Raw genomic sequence first — 19257 nt, forward strand, 5'->3', positions numbered from 1 at the left:
CAAAAACTACCCACTGGGCAAAAATGGGTTTAATCCACGTTTCCAAGTAATTTCAAAAATATTCTGTGTGTTTACGTTGAATCAACATGGAAAACTGATTTGATTTTTAAAAAGTAATCAACATAAAGGAATATCTTAATGAATATAATTCACTTTATTTAAAAAAAAAAAACTTCTCTACAATTTCGTGGTAACCAATTTGTAGTTAGTCTTTCCCCATCACTGCAACTCCTGTACGGACTCGGGAGAGGCAAAGGTCGAGAGCCGTGCGTCCTCCGAAACAAAACCCAACCAAGCCGCACTGCTTCTTGACTCAAATTAAAATGTATTGGTCACAGACACATGGTTAGCGAAATGCTTGTGCTTCTAGTTCCGACAATGCAGTAATGTCTAACAGGTAATCAAAACAATTCATAACTACCTTATACACACAAATTTAAAGGGATGAATAAGAATATATAAATATATGGATGAGCGATGGCCGTGCGGCATAGGCAAGATGCAGTAGATGGTATAGAATACAGTATATACATATGAGATGAGTAATGTAGGATATGTAAACATTAACGTGACTAGTGATACCCTTTTTATTTATTAAAGTGGCCAGAGATTTGAGTCTGTATGTTGGCAGCAGCCTCTGATGGCTGTTTAACAGTCTGATGGTCCTGAGATGGAAGCTGTTTCTCAATCTCTCTGTCCTAGCTTTGATGCACCTGTACTAGAGATCAACCGATTAATCGAAATGGCCAATTTCTAGTTTTCATAACAATCAGCAATTGGCATTTTTTGACACTGATTAATGCAGATTACATTGCACTCCCTGAGGAGACTGCGTGGCAGGCTGACTACCTGTTATGCGAGTGCAGCAAGGAGCCAAGGTAAGGTGCTAGCTAGCATTAAACTTATCTTATATAAAACAATCACTTAACTTATGATTAACTACACATGGTTGATGATATTACTAGTTTATCTAGCTTGTCCTGCGTATTGCCTGCTAACATGAATTTATTTTAACTAAGGAAATTGAGTCACTTCTCTTGCGTTCTGTGCAACAGGGTATATGCAGCAGTTTGGGCCACCTGGCTCGTTGCGAACGGTGTATTGACCATTTCTTTCTAACAAAGACAGCCAAATTCGCCTAACGGTTTGGATGATTTAACAAAAGCGCAAAAGCACAATCGTTGCACTAATGTACCTAACCATAAACATCAATGCCTTAAAATCAATACACAGAATTCAATTTTTTTAAACCTGCATATTTAGTTCAAAGAAATTCATGTTAGCAGGCAATATTAACTAGGCAAATTGTGTCACTTCTCTTGCGTTCATTGCATGCAGAGTCAGGGTATATGCAACAGTTTGGGCTGCCTGGCTCGTTGCGAACTAAAATGCCAGTTTGTACATAATTATGACATAACATTGAAGGTTGTGCAGTGTAACAGCAATATTTAGACTTATGGATGCCACCCGTTAGATAAAATATGGAACGGTTTTGCTTCAAGCATTGCACTGTTTATGACCTCAAGCCTATCAACTCCTGAGATTAGGCTGGCAATAGTAAAGTACCTATTAGAACATCCAATAGTCAAATGTATATGAAATAAAAATGGTACAGAGAGAAATTGTCCTATAATAACTACAACCTAAAACTTCTTACCTGGGAATATTGAAGACTCATGTTAAAAAGAACCACCAGCTTTCATATGTTCTGAGCAAGGAACTTAAACGTTAGCTTTTTTACATGGCACATATTGCACTTTTACTTTCGCCAACACTTTGTTTTTGCATTATTTAAACCAAATTGAACATGTTTCATTATTTATTTGAGACTAAATTGATTTTGTTGTATTATATTAAGTTAAAATAAGTGTTCATTGTTCGTTCAGTATTGTTGTAATTGTCATTATTACAAACATATATATATATATATATATAAAAAAATCGTCCGATTAATCGGTATCGTCTTTTTTGGTCCTCCAATAATTGGTATCGGCTTTGAAAAATCATAATCAGTCGACCTCTAACCTGTACTGACCTCGCCTTCTGGATGATAGCGGGTTGTTGTCCTTGATGATCTTTTTGGCCTTCCTGTGACATTGGGTGTTGTAGGTGTCCTGGAGGGCAGGTAGTTTGTCCCCGGTGATGCGTTGTGCAGACTGCACTACCCTCATGGTTGAGGGCTGTGCAGTTGCCGTACCAGGTGGTGATACAGCCCCACAGGATGCTCTCGATTGAGTGTCTTTAAGTGACAAGCCAAATTTCTTCAGGTTGAAGAGGCATTGTTGCGCCACCTTCACCATGCTGTCTGTGTGGGTGGAGCATTTCAGTTTGTCCGTGATGTGTACGCCAAGGAACTTAAAACTTTCCACCTTCTCCACTACTGTCCCAATTAACCCGGAAGCCAGCCACACCAATGTGTTGGAGGAAACACCGTACACCTGGCGACCGTGTCAGCGTGCATGTGCCCAGCACATGTAAAGGCGCAAGGACATCCCTGGCAGCCAAACCCTCCCCTAACCCGGACGACGCTGGGCCAATTGTGCGCCACTCCATGGGTCTCCCGGTTGCAGCCGGCTGTAACAGAGCCTGGATTCGAACCAGGATTTCTTAGACCACTGCGCCACTCGGGAGGCCCATAAATGTATATTTTAACCAAAATCTGATGACTGGTGAATGTTTTTGTTGATTTCACATTTAATTTACCTTAGTTGACTAGATGTTTAACTGACGTCTGTGTCAAGTTTGTAAGCTCTTAGGCCTTTTCTACACATGCCTTTCCTACACACTAAGCAGTATTTGGTATTCAGACATGCCTTATTCATTCCGTTAATGTCAATATGATTTGTGTTTTGCATCATATAATGCAAAATGGATCATACCGGCTGTATTTATGTATTTGTTTAAGTTATACATCTTAAACTTGAATTCTGACATGCTAAACATTTTGGGACTATATCAGCAATGGACTAATGAAACTAATACAAAAATATTGTTTTTTGGGCGGAGTTTTCCTTTAAGTTAAAGGTCAGAATACATACGCATAGAGAGAAGTGCATAAAAATATAATTTTAAATTTACGCATGTTTAACTGTGTTCAGAATTCACCCCTTTGTGTGGTTATATGAAGAAAGAGATGTGGCTGGCCATTGTGTAATTATTTGCCTTTGTTTGTTGGGATTAAGGCTGTGGTCATTTTAGCGCTGCTGATCCAAAGCCTTTTTTAACCTTGTTTCTTGACGAGCCAGACCGCTCTCCTCTCCGACGTCACTCACACACACACACACACACACACACACACACACACACACACACACACACACAACACTGTAACTGGGGACTCTGGATTAGTGACAATAAGCTGTGTGTGAAAGTGAACTGGAGAGTCCTCTCTTCAGATCCGAATGTGATGTTGCTCTGACCTCTACTTACTCCACTTCCTAGTGACATCGATCTGGTGGTGTTTGGGAACTGGGAAAACCTGCCCCTTTGGACCCTGGAAGAGGCCCTGCGGAAGAAAAACGTGACTGATGAGAACTCCATCAAAGTGCTGGACAAGGCCACGGTATGTTTGTATTTATTATGGCAGCAGCTACTCTTTCTGGGGTCTAGCAAAATTAAGGCAGTTATACATTTTTTTAAACATTACAATACATTTGCAACAAATTTCACTACATATTTAGTGTGTGCCCTCAGGCTCCTACTCTACTACCACATATCTACAACACAAAAACCATCTGTACTTGTGTGTGTATAGTGCATATGTTATCGTGTGTGTATGCATGTATCTCTGCCTTTTGTGTTGCTTCACAGTCCCCGCTGTTCCGTAAGGTGTATTTTTTTTTTAAATCAGTTTTTTAATTTTACTGCTTGCATAAGTTACTTGATGTGGAATAGTTCCATGTAGTCATGGCTCTATGTAGTACTGTGTGCCTCCCAAAGTCTGTTCTGGACTTGGGGACTCTGGTGGCATGTCTTGTGGAGTATGCATGGGTGTCAGCTATGTGCATTCAATATGTCAATACTTATCACAAATACAAGTAATGACGAAGTCAATCTCTCCTCCACATTATTAATGTAAGCTCTCTGTGTACATCCAAGGGCCAGCCGTGCTGCCCTGTTCTGAGCCAATTTCAATCTCAAGTCCCTCTTTGTTACCTGACCACACGACTGAACAGTAGTCCAGGTGTGACCAAACTAGGGCCTGTAGGACCTGCCTAGTTGATAAGAATGCAGAGAAGTGCTTTATTACGGACAGACAACTCCCCATCTTAGCTACTGTTGTGTCAATATGTTTTGACCATGACAGTTTACAATCCAGGCTTACTCCAAGCAGTTTAGTTTCCTCAACCTTCTCAATTACCACATTAGTCATTACAATATTCGTTTTAGGGTTTAATGAATGATTTGTCCCAAATACAATGCTTTTAGTTTTTGAAATATTTAGGACTAACTTATTCATTGTCAACAAGCTCTTTGTTAAGTGTTGCAGTCATTTCAGTCACTGTGGTATCTGACGTGTATAGTGTTGAGTCATCTGCATGTTGTGCATGCATACTAACTGTGCAGTGTGTCATTGCCCCGGGTGACAGTGTATGTGTAAATCTATCCTCATCACTATTTTCCATTGTTCCAGGTACCCATCATCAAGTTGACAGACTTCCGCACAGAGGTGAAGGTGGACATCAGCTTCAATGTGAAGAATGGAGTCAAAGCTGCCCTTCTCATCAAAGACTACAAAAAAGTGAGTGAAGCAGGCATCTCTTATTCAGGATACATTACCTAATGCAGTCCGGTAAAAGAGCTAGCTGATGAAACAGGCTTGACAGTTAGTAAGCATAGATTGTTGTACAACACTCCTTCCGTGGCCTCCAACTGCTCTTAAATGCTAGTAAAACGAAATGCATGCTCTTCAACCGATCGCTGCCCGCACCCGCCAGCCCGACACAAGCATCACTACTCTGGACGATTCTGACTTAGAATATGTGGACAAATTTAAATACCTAGGTGTCTGGCTAGGCTGTAAACTCTCCTTCCAGACTCACATTAAGCATCTAGAATCGGCTTCCTATTTCACAACAAAGCATCCTTCTCTCATGCTGCCAAACATACCCTCGTAAAACTGACTATCCTGCCGATCATTGACTTTGGCGATTTCATTTACAAAATAGCCTCCAACACTCTACTCAGCAAATTGGATGCAGTCGATCACAGTGCCATCTGTTTAGTCACCAAAGCCCCATATACTACCCACCATTGTGACCAGTATGCTCTCGTTGGCTGATCTTAGCTACATATTTGTTGCCAAACCCACTGGCTCCGGGTCATCTATAAGTCTTTGCTAGGTAAAGCCCGGCCTTATCTCAGCTCACTGGTCACCATAGCAACACCCACCCATAGCACGCGCTCCAGCAGGTATATTTCACTGGTCATCCCCAAAGCCAACACCTCTTTGGCTGCCTTTCCTTCCAGTTCTCTGCTGCCAATGACTGGAACGAATTGCAAAAATCACTGAAGTTGGAGACTTATATCTCCCTCACTAACTTCAAGCATCAGCTGTCAGAGCAGCTTACCAATCGCTGCAGCTGTACACAGCCAACCTATAAATAGCCCATCCAACCAACTACCTACCTCGTCCCCTTTTTGAAAAAAATCAATTTCTGCTCTTTTGCACACCAGTATTTCTACTTGCACATCCTCATCTGCACATCTATCACTCCAGTGTTAATTGCTCTATTGTAATTACTTCGCCACTATGGCCTATTTCCCTCCTTACTTCATTTGCACACACTGTATGCTGATTTTTCTATTGTGTTATTGACTGTACATTTGTTTATCCCATGTGTAACTCTGTGTTTTTGTCGCTCTGCTTTGCTTTATCTTGGCCAGGTCGCAGTTGTAAATGAGAACTTGTTCTCAACTGGCCTACCTGGTAAAATAAAAGTTGTATATTTATGTCAGTTTTTTTGGGTTCTGATGGAGGTGATGGTAGCTAATACACTTAACTACGTCTCCTCTGTCCCTCAATCCAGCCATACCCAGTGTCCTAGTCTGAGACATTTCCCTCTCGAGGGCACTATAACCATAACCACGGGTTTCTTTTATCCATAAGAAATACCCAGTGCTTCCGAAGTTGGTTCTGGTGCTGAAGCAGTTCCTGCTCCAGAGGGATCTGAATGAGGTTTTCACTGGAGGGATCGGCTCCTACAGCCTTTTCCTTATGGCTGTCAGCTTCCTGCAGGTGAGAGACTTCTGCTATTCTCTCAAGTAGCCCACACACACAGTGCAGGATAGATCGCATCTAACATTAGAATAATTTACTGTCCATAATAGACTTTTGACACATTTTAAGTCTTTCTCATTCAGTGAACTAAGAGAATTTGGCTTGTATTTCAGCTTCACTACAGAGAAGATGCCTGCAGCCCCAATGCCAACGTGGGCGTTCTCCTTATAGAGTTCTTTGAGCTCTATGGACGCCACTTCAACTACCTGAAGACGGGCATCCGGATCAAAGATGGTGGTAGCTATGTGGCCAAAGACGAGTTTCAGAAGAACACTGACCTCTACAGGCCCTCCATGCTCTTCATTGAGGACCCCCTAGCACCAGGTAACAATGACTTCGATTCAGCATGGGTACACATGCACAGGTGATACCTCATTTTAGCACTGTGACAGTCAACTACTGATAACACTGAACCTAAGAATCTATCACACACTTTAACAGCCATGAATAAGACAGCTAGAGGTCCCAGGTGCCCATAGCAAAGGGTGAAATATTAGACAGTGTCTGAAATCCATCTCTTCCCAAATAGAGATGATCTAAGCATGCCTCTTGCCTCCTGCAGATAACGACGTTGGCCGCAGCTCATACGGTGTGTTGCAGGTGAAGCAGGCCTTTGACTATGCCTACGTAGTGCTCAACCACGCCGTATCGCCCATCGCCAAGTACTACCCCAACAACGAGTCTGAGAGGTGAGGAGATGGTGAGCTAGGGCTCGCTTTAACCAACGACAGCTCTCACATTCTTTGGCTGCTATCTTAAGTTATTTACTAAATACTCTATTGATATTTGCAATATGTCCTATTTTCTTTCCTCCAGTATACTTGGCAGAATAATCCGGGTGACCCAGGAAGTGGCTGAATACAGGGACTGGATCACCAAGCTCTGGGGACCACAGTCTCAGAATGAACCTGCCCTGAATGGTATGTTTTCACAGTACTACTGTGAGTCTAGACATGGTCTCAGATCTAACGAGGTGATAGTCAGTATGTTTGAGGGGATCAGTTTCAATAAGGCAAGGTTCAAAATTGGGCATCTTTATTATGTTTTAAGTAGTTTGGGATCCAAGGTGATTTGTAGATCAGTGAAGTGCGACTGCTATTTAGTCGATCTAAAACACATGGTCTTACCACTGTTTGTCCATGTGCTGCTGTTGTAGGAAATGATGTCACACTGTTAGTGAAGCCTCAGCAGCTGGACGAGTGCAACAACAACCTGACGGAGGAGGTGACTGCATCTCGCAGCAAGACCTCCTCCAACTCCTCCTCATTAGTGTCATCCTCATCCTCCACGGTATCCAGTTCCAGCGACGTTGTGAGTTTTGTTACACTCAAACACACCATGTGTGCACACTAAAACTACTATCTGAGGAAATCAACTCTTAAATATATTGCAATGCACCCATTGATTGCTGACCTGATTTACTGAGTTGTGATTGGTTGTCCCCAGGATTCTGACGGGACGCCCTGTAAGACAGTGAAGCAGCTGCCTGGACGGGGCTCTAGCGCCCACAGAGAATCCTCAGGTGGCGTGACCAATCACAGAATACAGAGCCACACCACCAGCACTCCTACTGACAACAAGGGGGGCAAGGTAGGGTCAGCTTGACGAAGCCTAAGTCAACCACTGAAAAGCTCTGTTACTGTACCTACAAATGCCTTGAACTTTTATGACCTGAGTGTTACAACACACTGTCGGTACATAGATAACCTTCTAGATTTTACATTTCAATGGCACATATAGGCCTACTAGTGATATGTTTACTTTCATTCATCTATCTAGTGATCTAACTAGGTGTGTGTCTGTCTTGTTTCCCAGGCCAGGTTGTTCCGCTCGTCCAGTAAAAACACCCACCACGTCCAGCAGAACTCATCCAACATCAAGAGCCACCCGAGCAGCAAGCCACACTACCAGGGCAACAGCAAGAAGAGGAAACCTCAGCAGCACTCAGAGGCCCAGGACCTCTGCAGATAGGGCGGTCTTGGTCTGCTCTGCAACAGACTGACAGACTGACTGTCCCACTTCTGCTGCCAGACCACGTACTGACTGAGTAGTATTAAGGATCTTCCTTCTCTCAAGTGACATGCATCTTTTTATAGCTGAAAAATAACCCAAAAAAAGAGATTGGAAATGCTGGGGCTTAGTTCTAGAAAGAAATGCGTATTTTCTTCCTTGACATATACACGTTCTACAGTGGAGCTACACACCACATCCAGTACCTACAAATCTTGCCTTTTACCATAGCACCATCTGGTGTTTGAGGAATAAGTGTCTGGAAAGTCATGTGGATTTTTATGCGCAATACCTGGAACTTGGCTGGTGAATATACTTCAAGAATTTTTTTTGATTTTTTTAAATAATAAAATACACAACAAATGTACAAAATGTTATATTGAAGAAGAAAAAAATTTACACAGATTGACAGACTAAAATGCAATCTGTAAGTGGAGATGATGACTTAATGTTTTTGTTGATGGAAGGATATTTTTTGGTTGTGTAAGCAGATTATACAAAGATTTGTACAAAAAGAAACATGCGGAAAAATCTTTTTGGGTAAAAATGATCACAAATGTACTTTTTACAGGATAATACTGATTAAAAGCAAATGTAGATGTGCACATTTGCCTGCTAATCTGAGTTGTGGCAGGTTTGGGTTTCATTGCCAACATAAAATCATCAGCATTCTATTTCTACTTGGCTGCTCTCTCTGAATGTGTTTGACAGGCTTCTTTCCAAATGATACCCCCTTCCCTATATAGTACACTACTTTCACTAAATAGGGAATAGGGTGCCATTTGGGATGCACAGACAGTGTTAACAGTTGGTCTTAGTCAGGTAACGCGCACACATCCCTATGGATTACTGGTTGGCTGGGGACAAATCACTCATTCATACACACAGCTCTATACAACAACAGCTATGTTTTCCCAGACTTATAGAATTACAGTTAGAGGACATAATGAACTTTTAAAAAGTCTACAATATATGTCAAAGATCCATAGGTGTGGGAGGTAATCTTTTTCCTTTGGTAATTTACCCATTATGAAAATGTATTTGTTCATGTATTTATTGTTATATGAATATATAGTTTCTATACACGTTATACGTATTAACACGAGTCCATACTCTTGTGTCACATATTTGGATGGGACTAGTGGAAGTATAATTGGTCAGGTACAGTACCAATGTTGCTGTTTTCCCTTTCAGTGATGAGTGACCAAGTTAGTTTGGAAACCATTTTATGAGTCATGGGCCATTTTGTTTTAATATGTGGCTGGTCTACTTCAAAAGGGAGCTGAGGTTTTGGTTGGTTTTATGTTTTTGTTCAGAATGTCAACAACCCCTTGCTGAAATGTCCGCTATGGCAACCTCTGATTGCAGTTCCACAACTGTCCTGTAGATGGTGGCATTACTCAACTCCTTTTTCACAACTGGCACCTGCTAACTGCATTTATACATTTTCAGCATCTTACAGTCAAGCATTCAGACCCCTTGACTTTATCCACGTCGTTACATTACAGCCTTATTCTAAAATGTATTAAATTGATTTCCCCCCCCAGTCTACACACACTACCCCACCCCATAATGACAAAGCAAAAACTGAAATAACATTTCCATAAGTATTCAGACCCTTTATTCATTTTTTATTTTTGGACCTTTATTTAACTAGGCAAGTCAATTAAGAACAAATTCTTATTTTCAATGACGGCCTAGGAACAGTGGGTTAACTGCCTGTTCAGGGGCAGAACAACAGATTTGTACCTAGTCCAACACTCTAACCACTAGGCTACCCTGCCGCCCAGTACTTTGTTGAAGAACTTTTGGTAGAGATTTACAGCCTTGAGTCTTGGGTATGACGCTACAAATGTAGCACACCTGTATTTGGGTAGTTTCTCCCATTCTTCTTTGCAGCTCCTCAAGCGCTGTCAGGTTGGATGGGGAGCGTAGCTGCACAGCTATTTTCAGGTATGTGCAGAGATGTTCGATCGGGTTCAAGTCTGGCCTCTGGCCTGGCCACTCAAAGACATTCAGAGACTTGTCCCGAGGCCACTCCTCCGTTGTCTTGGCTGTGTGCTTAGGGTCCTGTTGGAAAGTGAACCTTCGCCCCAGTTTGAGGTCCTGAGTGCTCTGGAGCAGGTTCATCAAGGATCTTTCTGTTCTTTGCTCTGTTAATCTTTCCCTCGAGCCTGACTAGTCTCCCAGTCCCTGCTGCTGAGAAACATCCCCACAGCATGATGCTGCCACCACCATGCTTCACCGTAGGGAGGGTGACAGGTTTCTTCCAGATGTGACGCTTGGCATTCAGGCCAAAGAGTTCAATATTGGTTTCATCAGACCAGAGAATCTTGTTTATCTAGTCCTTGAGGTGCCTTTTGGAAAACTCCAAGCGGGCTGTCATGTGCCCTTTACTGAGGAGTGGCTTCCGTCTGGCCACTCTACCATAAAGGCCTGATTGGTGGAGTGCTGTAGAGATGGTTGTCCTTCTGGAAGGTTCTCCCATCTACACAGAGGAACTCGAGAGCTTTGTCAGAGTGACCATCGGGTTCTTAGTCACCTCCCTGAGCAAGGCACTTCTCCCCGATTGCTCAGTTTGGCTGGGCGGCCAGCTCTAGGAAGAGACTTGGTGGTTCCAAACTTCTTCCATTTAAGAATGAAGGAGGCCACTATGTTCTTGGGGACATTCAATGCTGAACAAAAACATTTTTTGTACCCTTCCCCAGATCTGTGCCTTGACACAGTCCTGTCTCGGAGCTCTATGGACAATTCCTTTGACCTCATGTTTTTTTTTTTGGGGGGGGGGGGTGTTCTTTGAAATGCACTGTCAACTGTGGGACGTTCTATAGACAGCCTTTCTAATCATGTCCAATCAATTGAATTTACCACAGGTGGACTCCAGTCAAGTTGTAGAAACATGGATGATCAATGGAAACAGGATGCACCTGAGCTCAATTTCGGGTCTCAAAGCAAAGGGTCTGAATAATTTTAAACCTTTTTTTGCTTTGTCATTGTGGTATTGTGTGTAGATTATTTTAGAATAAGGCTGTAACAAAATGTGGAAAAAGTCATTTTCAAATGCACTGTGTGTGCACGAGCTAATCACTGTTTCCCAACCTTGGTCCTCGAGGATCCCCAACAGTAGACAGTTTTGTTGTAGCCCTTGACAAAAAACTCAGAGGGCTTAATGGGAAAGGGGGATACCTAGTCAGTTGTACAACAATGCATTCAACTGAAATTTGTCTTCCACATTTAACCCAACCCCTCAGTTGTGGGGGGCTTCCATAATTGACATCCACATCTTCGGCATCCGAGGAACAGTGGGTTAACTGCCTTGCTCAGGGGCAGAACGACCAATTATTATTTTTTAGCTTGTGGATTTGATCCAGCAACCTTTCAGTTACTCGCCCAACACTAACCACTAGGCTACCTGCCTGACGATTAGTTGAATAAGGTGTGCTTGTCCAGGGTTACAATACTGTTAGGGGTACTAAAGGATCAGGGTTTGGAAACAGATGATCCACTGGCTGTAATTACAATTATACACATAGGAAAGTCTTAATTTTAAGCAAATATGTTAGACAACATATTAGGTTATTTTTAGATGGTTAAAATATTGTCCTGGGAAAGTACAGTTTGGACCTAAATGCAGTATATATCGGCTAATCTGTGAATTTGATTTGACACTTAAGGAACACTGAATGAGTCATCTGTGCCATCACAATCTGTAATCATATCTTCTCACTGCAAATACTTCAACAAAACTGTATCGACTCATCCCAATTGTAGTTCATACAGCTATTCAAATCCATGCAATAAAATCCACAGTACAATAATTGAAACTCCTGGTGAATGTTCTTTTAAGGTATATTGCTGCTCCCTGGTGTCATTCCTACACCCTAACAGGGAGGAAGGGTAACGGAATAGATGTAAAGACAAAATCATGCAAGCAACACCAATCTGGGGAGACGTGGGCTGCGTTTACACAGGAAGCACAATTCTGATAGTTTGTTCACTAATCTGATCATAATTTAAAAAAATATTGATGTGAAAAGATGATTTGTCACAAGGCCAATTAGTGTGTGGAGGGGGGGGGGGGGGGGGGGATTAACTGGGTTTGCCTGTATAAACAGGACGTGTCTACCCTGATAGGTGTTGCTTTCTTTATCTAGTGGTTTAAGTAGATTTATTTTATTGGGAAAGTGTTCACACAGCACAGAAGACAAAGTGCAATGCTGCTATATAGACTGGCAGTAGATATCCCTCACTATCATGATGAGCTGTATTTCACACACTGAGACGGATTTGATTGATATTCCCCCAGTTGTTACATAATTGTGCAACTCATAAACGCCAAACAATCAGTTAATACATGAGTGGAATGGCTTTGGCAAAACCGATAACTATCTTCTGTTCACTCTTAAATGTGGGTGTGAGTACACCGTAGCTACTTGATGAACATCTTTTCCGCATTCAAAAGCAAGTCCTCAAGAGCGCACGCAGAATGCACACCGGGACCCAGAGAACATTTCGCTCGCGGGGGAACTAAACTTGCAGCGTGGACAAGAGAATAATTCGTCCACCACGAACTCGTCTCTAGAATACTTTCATTCTATATTTGGAGACAACCGGTATACGTTTACCTACAACAGGTAAAACGCATTCTTAATTTTAGTTTGCGCTAGTGTTAATACGATGTAAACTACTGAGAGGAATTTTATCTTTGTGGTGCGCTACCCCAGTGTAAAAAGTTGCACATTTCAAAGTATGTTGTCTATCCGTGTTACAATGTTGGTTTTAATGTAGCCTACGAATCCCACTACATATCGCAGTCTCACCTTCGCTTTACGTAAGTACTAAATAGAGAGGTAGTACATTGTAGGGGGTAACCAGTCGGTCTCGTGCAGGGCTGCCCAATTCCGGCCTTAATGGGCCGAAACACTTCTGGTTTTTATCCTCCCAATCATGGACTCATTCAGACCTGGGACACCAGCTGAGTACAATTTAACTACCAGGTAGAAACAAAAAACTGAAGTTTTTCGGCCCCCAGGACCGGAATTGGGCAGGCCTGGTCTAAAGAACAGAAACTAATAAAAGTGTATCTCGTTTGAAGACCGTTGAATCAACTTTACCTTGTCCTCTTAAATAAGTGGGGACCTACCTTTTTGTATTGTAGCGCATTATAAAAAAGATTTGCCAAAGTACACCTAATAATCTACTCAACCTACAATCAGTTTCTGATCTGCACAATGGTAGCCTATATAATAATAATTATAGGCATATTTATCCAAATATAGAGAACCAGATCTGTAGTGTCTGTGACATGTCCATCTAAAAACGATCCCATTAAGTAATAATAAAGGTTATGTTTTTAAATATGCAGCAGTATCTCTTTTAAGAATATTATTTCAAGGGTTTATCCCCTGATATTTACCCTTTCAGCTAATCAGGTTTCCTTTGTTTCTCAGTGGTCTGCCCATGGGAGATAAACAGGATGAATCTTCTGCTTATTCCCTACAAAAACAGGGAATCTGAAAGCCTCGTGTGTTTCGTCACATAATAATACCATATGTTACAATTAGAAATACAGTGAGTGGTGTGCATTGATTTGCCCCGTATGGCCTCCAAATCGGAGAGTATTACTGTATTTGACTCAAAAATTGTTGAAAGAATGAAAAATAACATCTGAGGTTATCCCTCTTAGTAGGCTACCAAAAATTGTATTCATGAGATAGAGCAAGGTTTATTGTTCTGGAAAAGAGCCTAGTTTAAAGATTACATTTACTGGGGGCATAAATTGGGCATTTCCTAACCCACGTTTCTAGACCGAGTATGTATCTCGGACTAGCAGTAGAACACTATACCACTGTGTGACGCGTTTACCGACATGTGCCTGTTTGGCAACGCTTTGGTCAGATAGTTCTGATTCGGAATGCATCGGCGAACGGTGCCCAGGAAATAATTACATCCAATTGTTAGACGCTACCAGCCCTTCCTCCAAAGCAAAACCAAACATGGATTCCATGTTGTTCTCGCGTTGCACGTTCAGTCTGTGTTTCACACCTGTTTATCCTAGCTAATCAGCCTTGCAATACCGGTAACATGCTTGGTCTAGAAACCGGGCTAGTCATCTCTTTGTTTGTGCTCTGATGAACTGTCACTGTAGCAGACATACCAGTAATGAACTCAGCGCAGATCAAATAGTCTGGTCTACAAGAGCTTTCGATTTGTGAGGAATGGTTATTGGCTTGACCTTCAGTGGTGATTTCACAGGTAAAGAGCAAAATGGGTGTTTACCTGTTATATAAAATCTTAAAGAACAATATACTGTTCAGGTTATGGACAGCATGGATGCTGCTATCATCATGCAGTCAATGCATTCTTATTCGGTAAACAATAAGGAGCGCTGACATATTTTTTCCCCATGTAATTCAATTGGAAAAAAACAATAATGCCTATGCATGAATGTGGATTTAAACAAGCTTATGCAAGTTACAGTGAACGTGTCTCATCCTTTGCCACACAGCTGGGTGTAACAGCTGGCCACTGCAGACTGTAGTGCCTTCAACTTGGGTCAGAATGGGGCATTGGCACTACCCCAACAGCACCATCCTCAGTCCGCATCATTTCCCTTGTGTGGTGAATTGCATATAATATAAAACTGCGTGTGGACTAAAACAATGAGTTGATTTATTCAAAACACAGTTTCTAGGTGAGTAATGACATTTATGTAGCAGACGTATTGTTGTTTTGGTAGAGGATTTATTCCTGTCTATGTTATGTCTGGTTGTAAAAAGTGATTTATTTGTAGTGTGCCGCTTGGCAAGTCGTGTTCTGGGCTTATTGATGCCATTTCAATATCTCTTATGTCAAACAGCTCCGTCGGCGCTAGCATAGAAGAACCATCTGCATATAGATGTCACCAGTGCATACATTGGGCTTTGCATATGCTATGTGTATCATTTGGCTGATTACATCACTAACCCATTGTCATTTTGACTCAGTGGAGAAATGTATGCACCTGCCAGTAGCAGAACTAAATACATAGAGACAGACACATTGAGGCAGGGGCCTGCTGCTCATGGATCTGTGAGTCAGTGTTTAGTGTCCTCGTAGTAGAGCAGTCAGATCAGTCTAAACAGTGAAAAGTTTTTTAACGTTTTCCATTGATTTTGTAATCATCTATTGTGTTCTCTCCGTAATGTGTTGTCTACTGCTCTGCGGTAGTTATGGAAAGGCTGGTACTTTCATAGATTTGACAGTTTGACGAGTTGGGATGGAGCAGAGCAGGCCTTAGTACTACACTGAGGAACACATCTACACTGGCTGGACAGATGCCAGGTTCTCCATCCTCATTGAGAGTTTTGTGTTGAATCTCTAATCATTGTTTTGCCTGAGTTGTTGTTTTTCCTACATCATGGGGTGTTTGTCCTGTATGGCTGTCTGTCTGACCCTGTTTGTTTGCATGTCGGACCATATTGCAGGCAAATATTCTGATTTTTCAGCAATTATTAACTTCCCTAAAATCCTTAACTTTTAGGGGCCTGATTTTAAAGGGGGAGAAATATATTAAAGAGTTCAGCTGTTGATTACACTGGATCGGAGGAAGAATTATATTCAACTGGGTCATGGAACCTACAGTATGGGTGCAGACACGATGAGGAACATGCTGTATGCAGCGCCATGTTGAATTCAACATCTTACCATTGGTGGTAAAGACAGTACAGACAGTGAAGATATACAGGCAGTTACAACAGGAAGTGAAAGTGTCTGTTTGCAGTGTCTCTTGAGAACGGGGGTCGCCACAATCTGTCAGAGCCACCCCCGCGTAGTGGAACATGTACACACACACTCCCCTACTAGCTCTCCTGTGTGGACGACTAGTGCCGCTCCTCCACCTCCTGGAACCCCTGAGTGTTTCAAATGCTCCATTTGCTTTAGTGCTCCCTCTGCTTCCGTACATCAGTGTTTCACAGAGAGTTTACTTTGTGTGTTTCAATTGATAAAATAATGAAAGTTCAGCCTCAGAGCAGATACTGGCATGATGATGATTTGGCCGGCCCCAGCCTGATCCTCTCTCTTATCGCTGTGTTTTTGGTGGGGCCCAGACAGATCTACATCCCCCTAGTGCTAAAGACTTCCTTCCTCTATCTCCTGGGGAAGAATTTGTGCCCCCCACCAAAGCCCCCCTCTCCTTGGTTGACATGAGGAGGCTTCAGTGTGCTAATCCCTGGGAACACACAATGAGGACTAATCTGACTAATTAACCTTGACTGCAGGGCCTCCAGCCAAGGCCTTCTACTAATCCTGCTGTACCACAGCCCTCACCACAACCACCCACCCATCATGATCATACTGTATGTATGCAACACAGACTGACAAATGTTATGCACTCTCAGTGAGATATGAAAATTGACTAAAACAATGAGTTTATTCAGTCAAAACACAGTTTCTAGGTGAGTAATGACATTTATGTAGCAGACGTATTGTTGTTTTGGTAGAGGATTTATTCCTGTCTATGTTATGTCTGGTTGTAAAAAATGATTTAGGAGGGGGTTGGATGTAGGCTATAACTGTGCATTTAGCTTTCCATTGCTGTTGAATGCTCTAACCCAGAACGTGTTTGATCTATTTGCTGTGTGCCGCTTGGTAAGTCGTGTTCTCCATACCTGTTCCCTTAAACATAGCTCTGAGGTCAAAGGAGCATTGGGTGGACATGACCTTTTGGGTGAAGTCCCCCTGTTGTCACTCCCAGGATATCCGCCTCTTTTGTGTTCTGAAAGCATAGGAAGTTTACCCCCTGAAAAAGATGGGCATGAGGACGACATTATTGCAAAGTTCCTCCGAAGCAGCTAAAGGATAAGAGACCATTCTATATGATCATCTACATACTAACCTTAGGCTGTTCTTAACTCCTCTGTTATAAAAGGCCCAACTTGACAATTTACCTTTGTCACAGACATGCACTAATGTAATGTGTTCTGTGGGAGGGTTGCCGATGATTTAATGGAAACAATCACATTAGCATTAGGTCACAACACATCACTGTTGACCTGTTGAAGTTCCAGTATCATTATGTACATCAAGTGTTTTGTTTTATTTAGATTTGCAGGTTTGCCCTTTTATATACAAATTAGTCCAGCTAACAATAATACTGTATATTATGAAAACATTTTGTTCATTTTACTAGATGCTCTTATCCAGAGCTACTTTCAGTAAGTAGTTAGTGCATTCATTTTTTGTACTGGTCCCCCGTGGGAATCAAACCCACAACCCTGGCTTTGCAAGCGCCATGCTCTACCAACTTAGCCACATGGGACCCATTGCAAACATTTGTTTAATAAGTGTATCATTACTGGCATACTGTGAGCTGGCACACTGACTAGGATATTGCTCAGCCAAGAGTCAGGACACAACAGACAGTTGGCCGTCTGTCTGACTCAGTCTGCCATTATCACAGTTGTTGTTGCATCAGGACAGACTGAGCCTCTAGTCTGCTACTCTATAATGATTCAAGTCTTACTACCTCTCTTCCTCAGTCAGCTACTCTACAGTCAATGACACTCTTATTACAGCCTAGAACACCTGCAGTCAGCAGAGTTTGGTTGTGTGCTGCCTTTTGTGAGGTGTGCCACTACCTACCCAGCCTTAGTAGCAAGCCAGGCAGGCAGTCTTCACACCTCATTTAAATGATGATTACCAGACCACTGTTAGCAGATTGGAGAATTACTGGATGTAATTGTTGCAACATCGAGGAGGGAAACTAGATGGAAGGCATGACCTCCTTCCACTATTCCCAGCATATGCTTAGGTTGTGCAGTACGGGGGTATGGTAGTTAAGTTTGGTTGTCATATGATTTTCCCTGTGACTCCAGTAGTCAACTTGGATAATCATTTATGAGTGCACTAATCACCACCACACCAAACCCAAATCAAACAGGCTAATTTCCCCCACGTCAAATGAAAAGTTGTTGACAACATCTCTTGATGTGAACAAAACAGACCCTAGGACTAACCTCTGACCAGGTGGTCTGGCTAATTGCCTGGATCCATACGAGAAGTCTGTATATAAGGAGTTGCTGAGTGTCATGTAATGGAGGAATGTCAGGCACCAGCCTTTGTCTGAATGTCATCTCTGTTCTCTCACACGCTGATGGACAAGTCTGAGGGAGCTGTGACTCATTAGTTTACCTCAGGACAGACTTGTTATGTGGTCTTTTTACTGTCAAAAATGACTCAACTTTCTGAGTCTGTCAATAATATCGAGTTAGATTTCCTCGAAAGGACATTGGCACTACACTGAACAAAAATATAAAGTGTTGGTCCCGTGTTTCATGAGCTGAAATAAAAGATCCCAGAAATGTTCCATATGCACAAAAAGCTTATTTCTCTAATTTTGTGCACATATTTGTTTACATCCCTGTTAGTGAGCATTTCTCCTTTGCCAAGATAATCCACCCACCAGACAGGAGTGGCATATAGAGAATCGTATTAAACAGCATGATCATTACACAGGAGCACATTGTGCTGGGGACAATTAAAGGCCACTCTAGTTTTGTCATGCAACACAATGCCACAGATGTTTCAAGTTTTGAGGGAGCATGCAATTGGCATGCTGACTGCAGGAATGTCCACCAGAGATGTTTCCAGATAATTTAATGTTAATTTCTCTACTATGGTGCATTTCTGTTTGTAATAAAGCCCTTTTATGTGGAAACACTCAGTCTGATTAGCTGGGCCTGGCTCCCAAGTGGGTGGGCCTATGCCCACCCATGGCTGTGCCCTTGCCCAGTCATGTGAAAACCATAGATTAGGGCCTAATGAATTTATTTAATTTGATTTCCTTCTATGAACTGCAACTCAGCAAAATCTCTGAAATTGTGTGCATGTTGCGTTTATAGTTCAGTTTACAGTGCCTTCAGAAAGTATTTAAACCCCTAGACTTTTTCCACATTATGATACGTTACAGCCTTATTCTAAAATGG

General features: G+C 42.1%; 2 protein-coding genes across 4 annotated transcripts in view; both read left to right on the plus strand.

Moving 5' to 3' along the window:
- LOC109881361 (terminal nucleotidyltransferase 4B) overlaps positions 1-12108 on the plus strand; it is a 37453-nt gene extending 25345 nt beyond the window's left edge. The window contains exons 4-12 of the mRNA XM_031831211.1: positions 3442-3562; positions 4634-4741; positions 6110-6238; positions 6394-6604; positions 6843-6969; positions 7097-7200; positions 7437-7591; positions 7727-7870; positions 8096-12108. Of these exons, the coding sequence (XP_031687071.1) occupies positions 3442-3562; positions 4634-4741; positions 6110-6238; positions 6394-6604; positions 6843-6969; positions 7097-7200; positions 7437-7591; positions 7727-7870; positions 8096-8251 (1255 nt within the window). The 3' untranslated portion in view covers positions 8252-12108. The remainder of the gene's footprint in view (positions 1-3441; positions 3563-4633; positions 4742-6109; positions 6239-6393; positions 6605-6842; positions 6970-7096; positions 7201-7436; positions 7592-7726; positions 7871-8095) is intronic.
- A 645-nt stretch (positions 12109-12753) lies between these two features.
- The window catches only part of LOC109881364 (adenylate cyclase type 2), a 72538-nt gene continuing 66034 nt past the window's right edge, over positions 12754-19257 (plus strand). For 2 of the 3 annotated variants that reach the window (XM_031831212.1, XM_031831214.1), the window contains exon 1: positions 12754-12924. The gene's annotated coding sequence lies outside the window, so the exon portion shown is untranslated. The remainder of the gene's footprint in view (positions 12925-19257) is intronic. The other variant, XM_031831216.1, reaches the window with a different exon arrangement.

This window comes from Oncorhynchus kisutch, linkage group LG8 (assembly GCF_002021735.2).
Source record: "Oncorhynchus kisutch isolate 150728-3 linkage group LG8, Okis_V2, whole genome shotgun sequence".
NCBI lineage: Eukaryota > Metazoa > Chordata > Actinopteri > Salmoniformes > Salmonidae > Oncorhynchus > Oncorhynchus kisutch.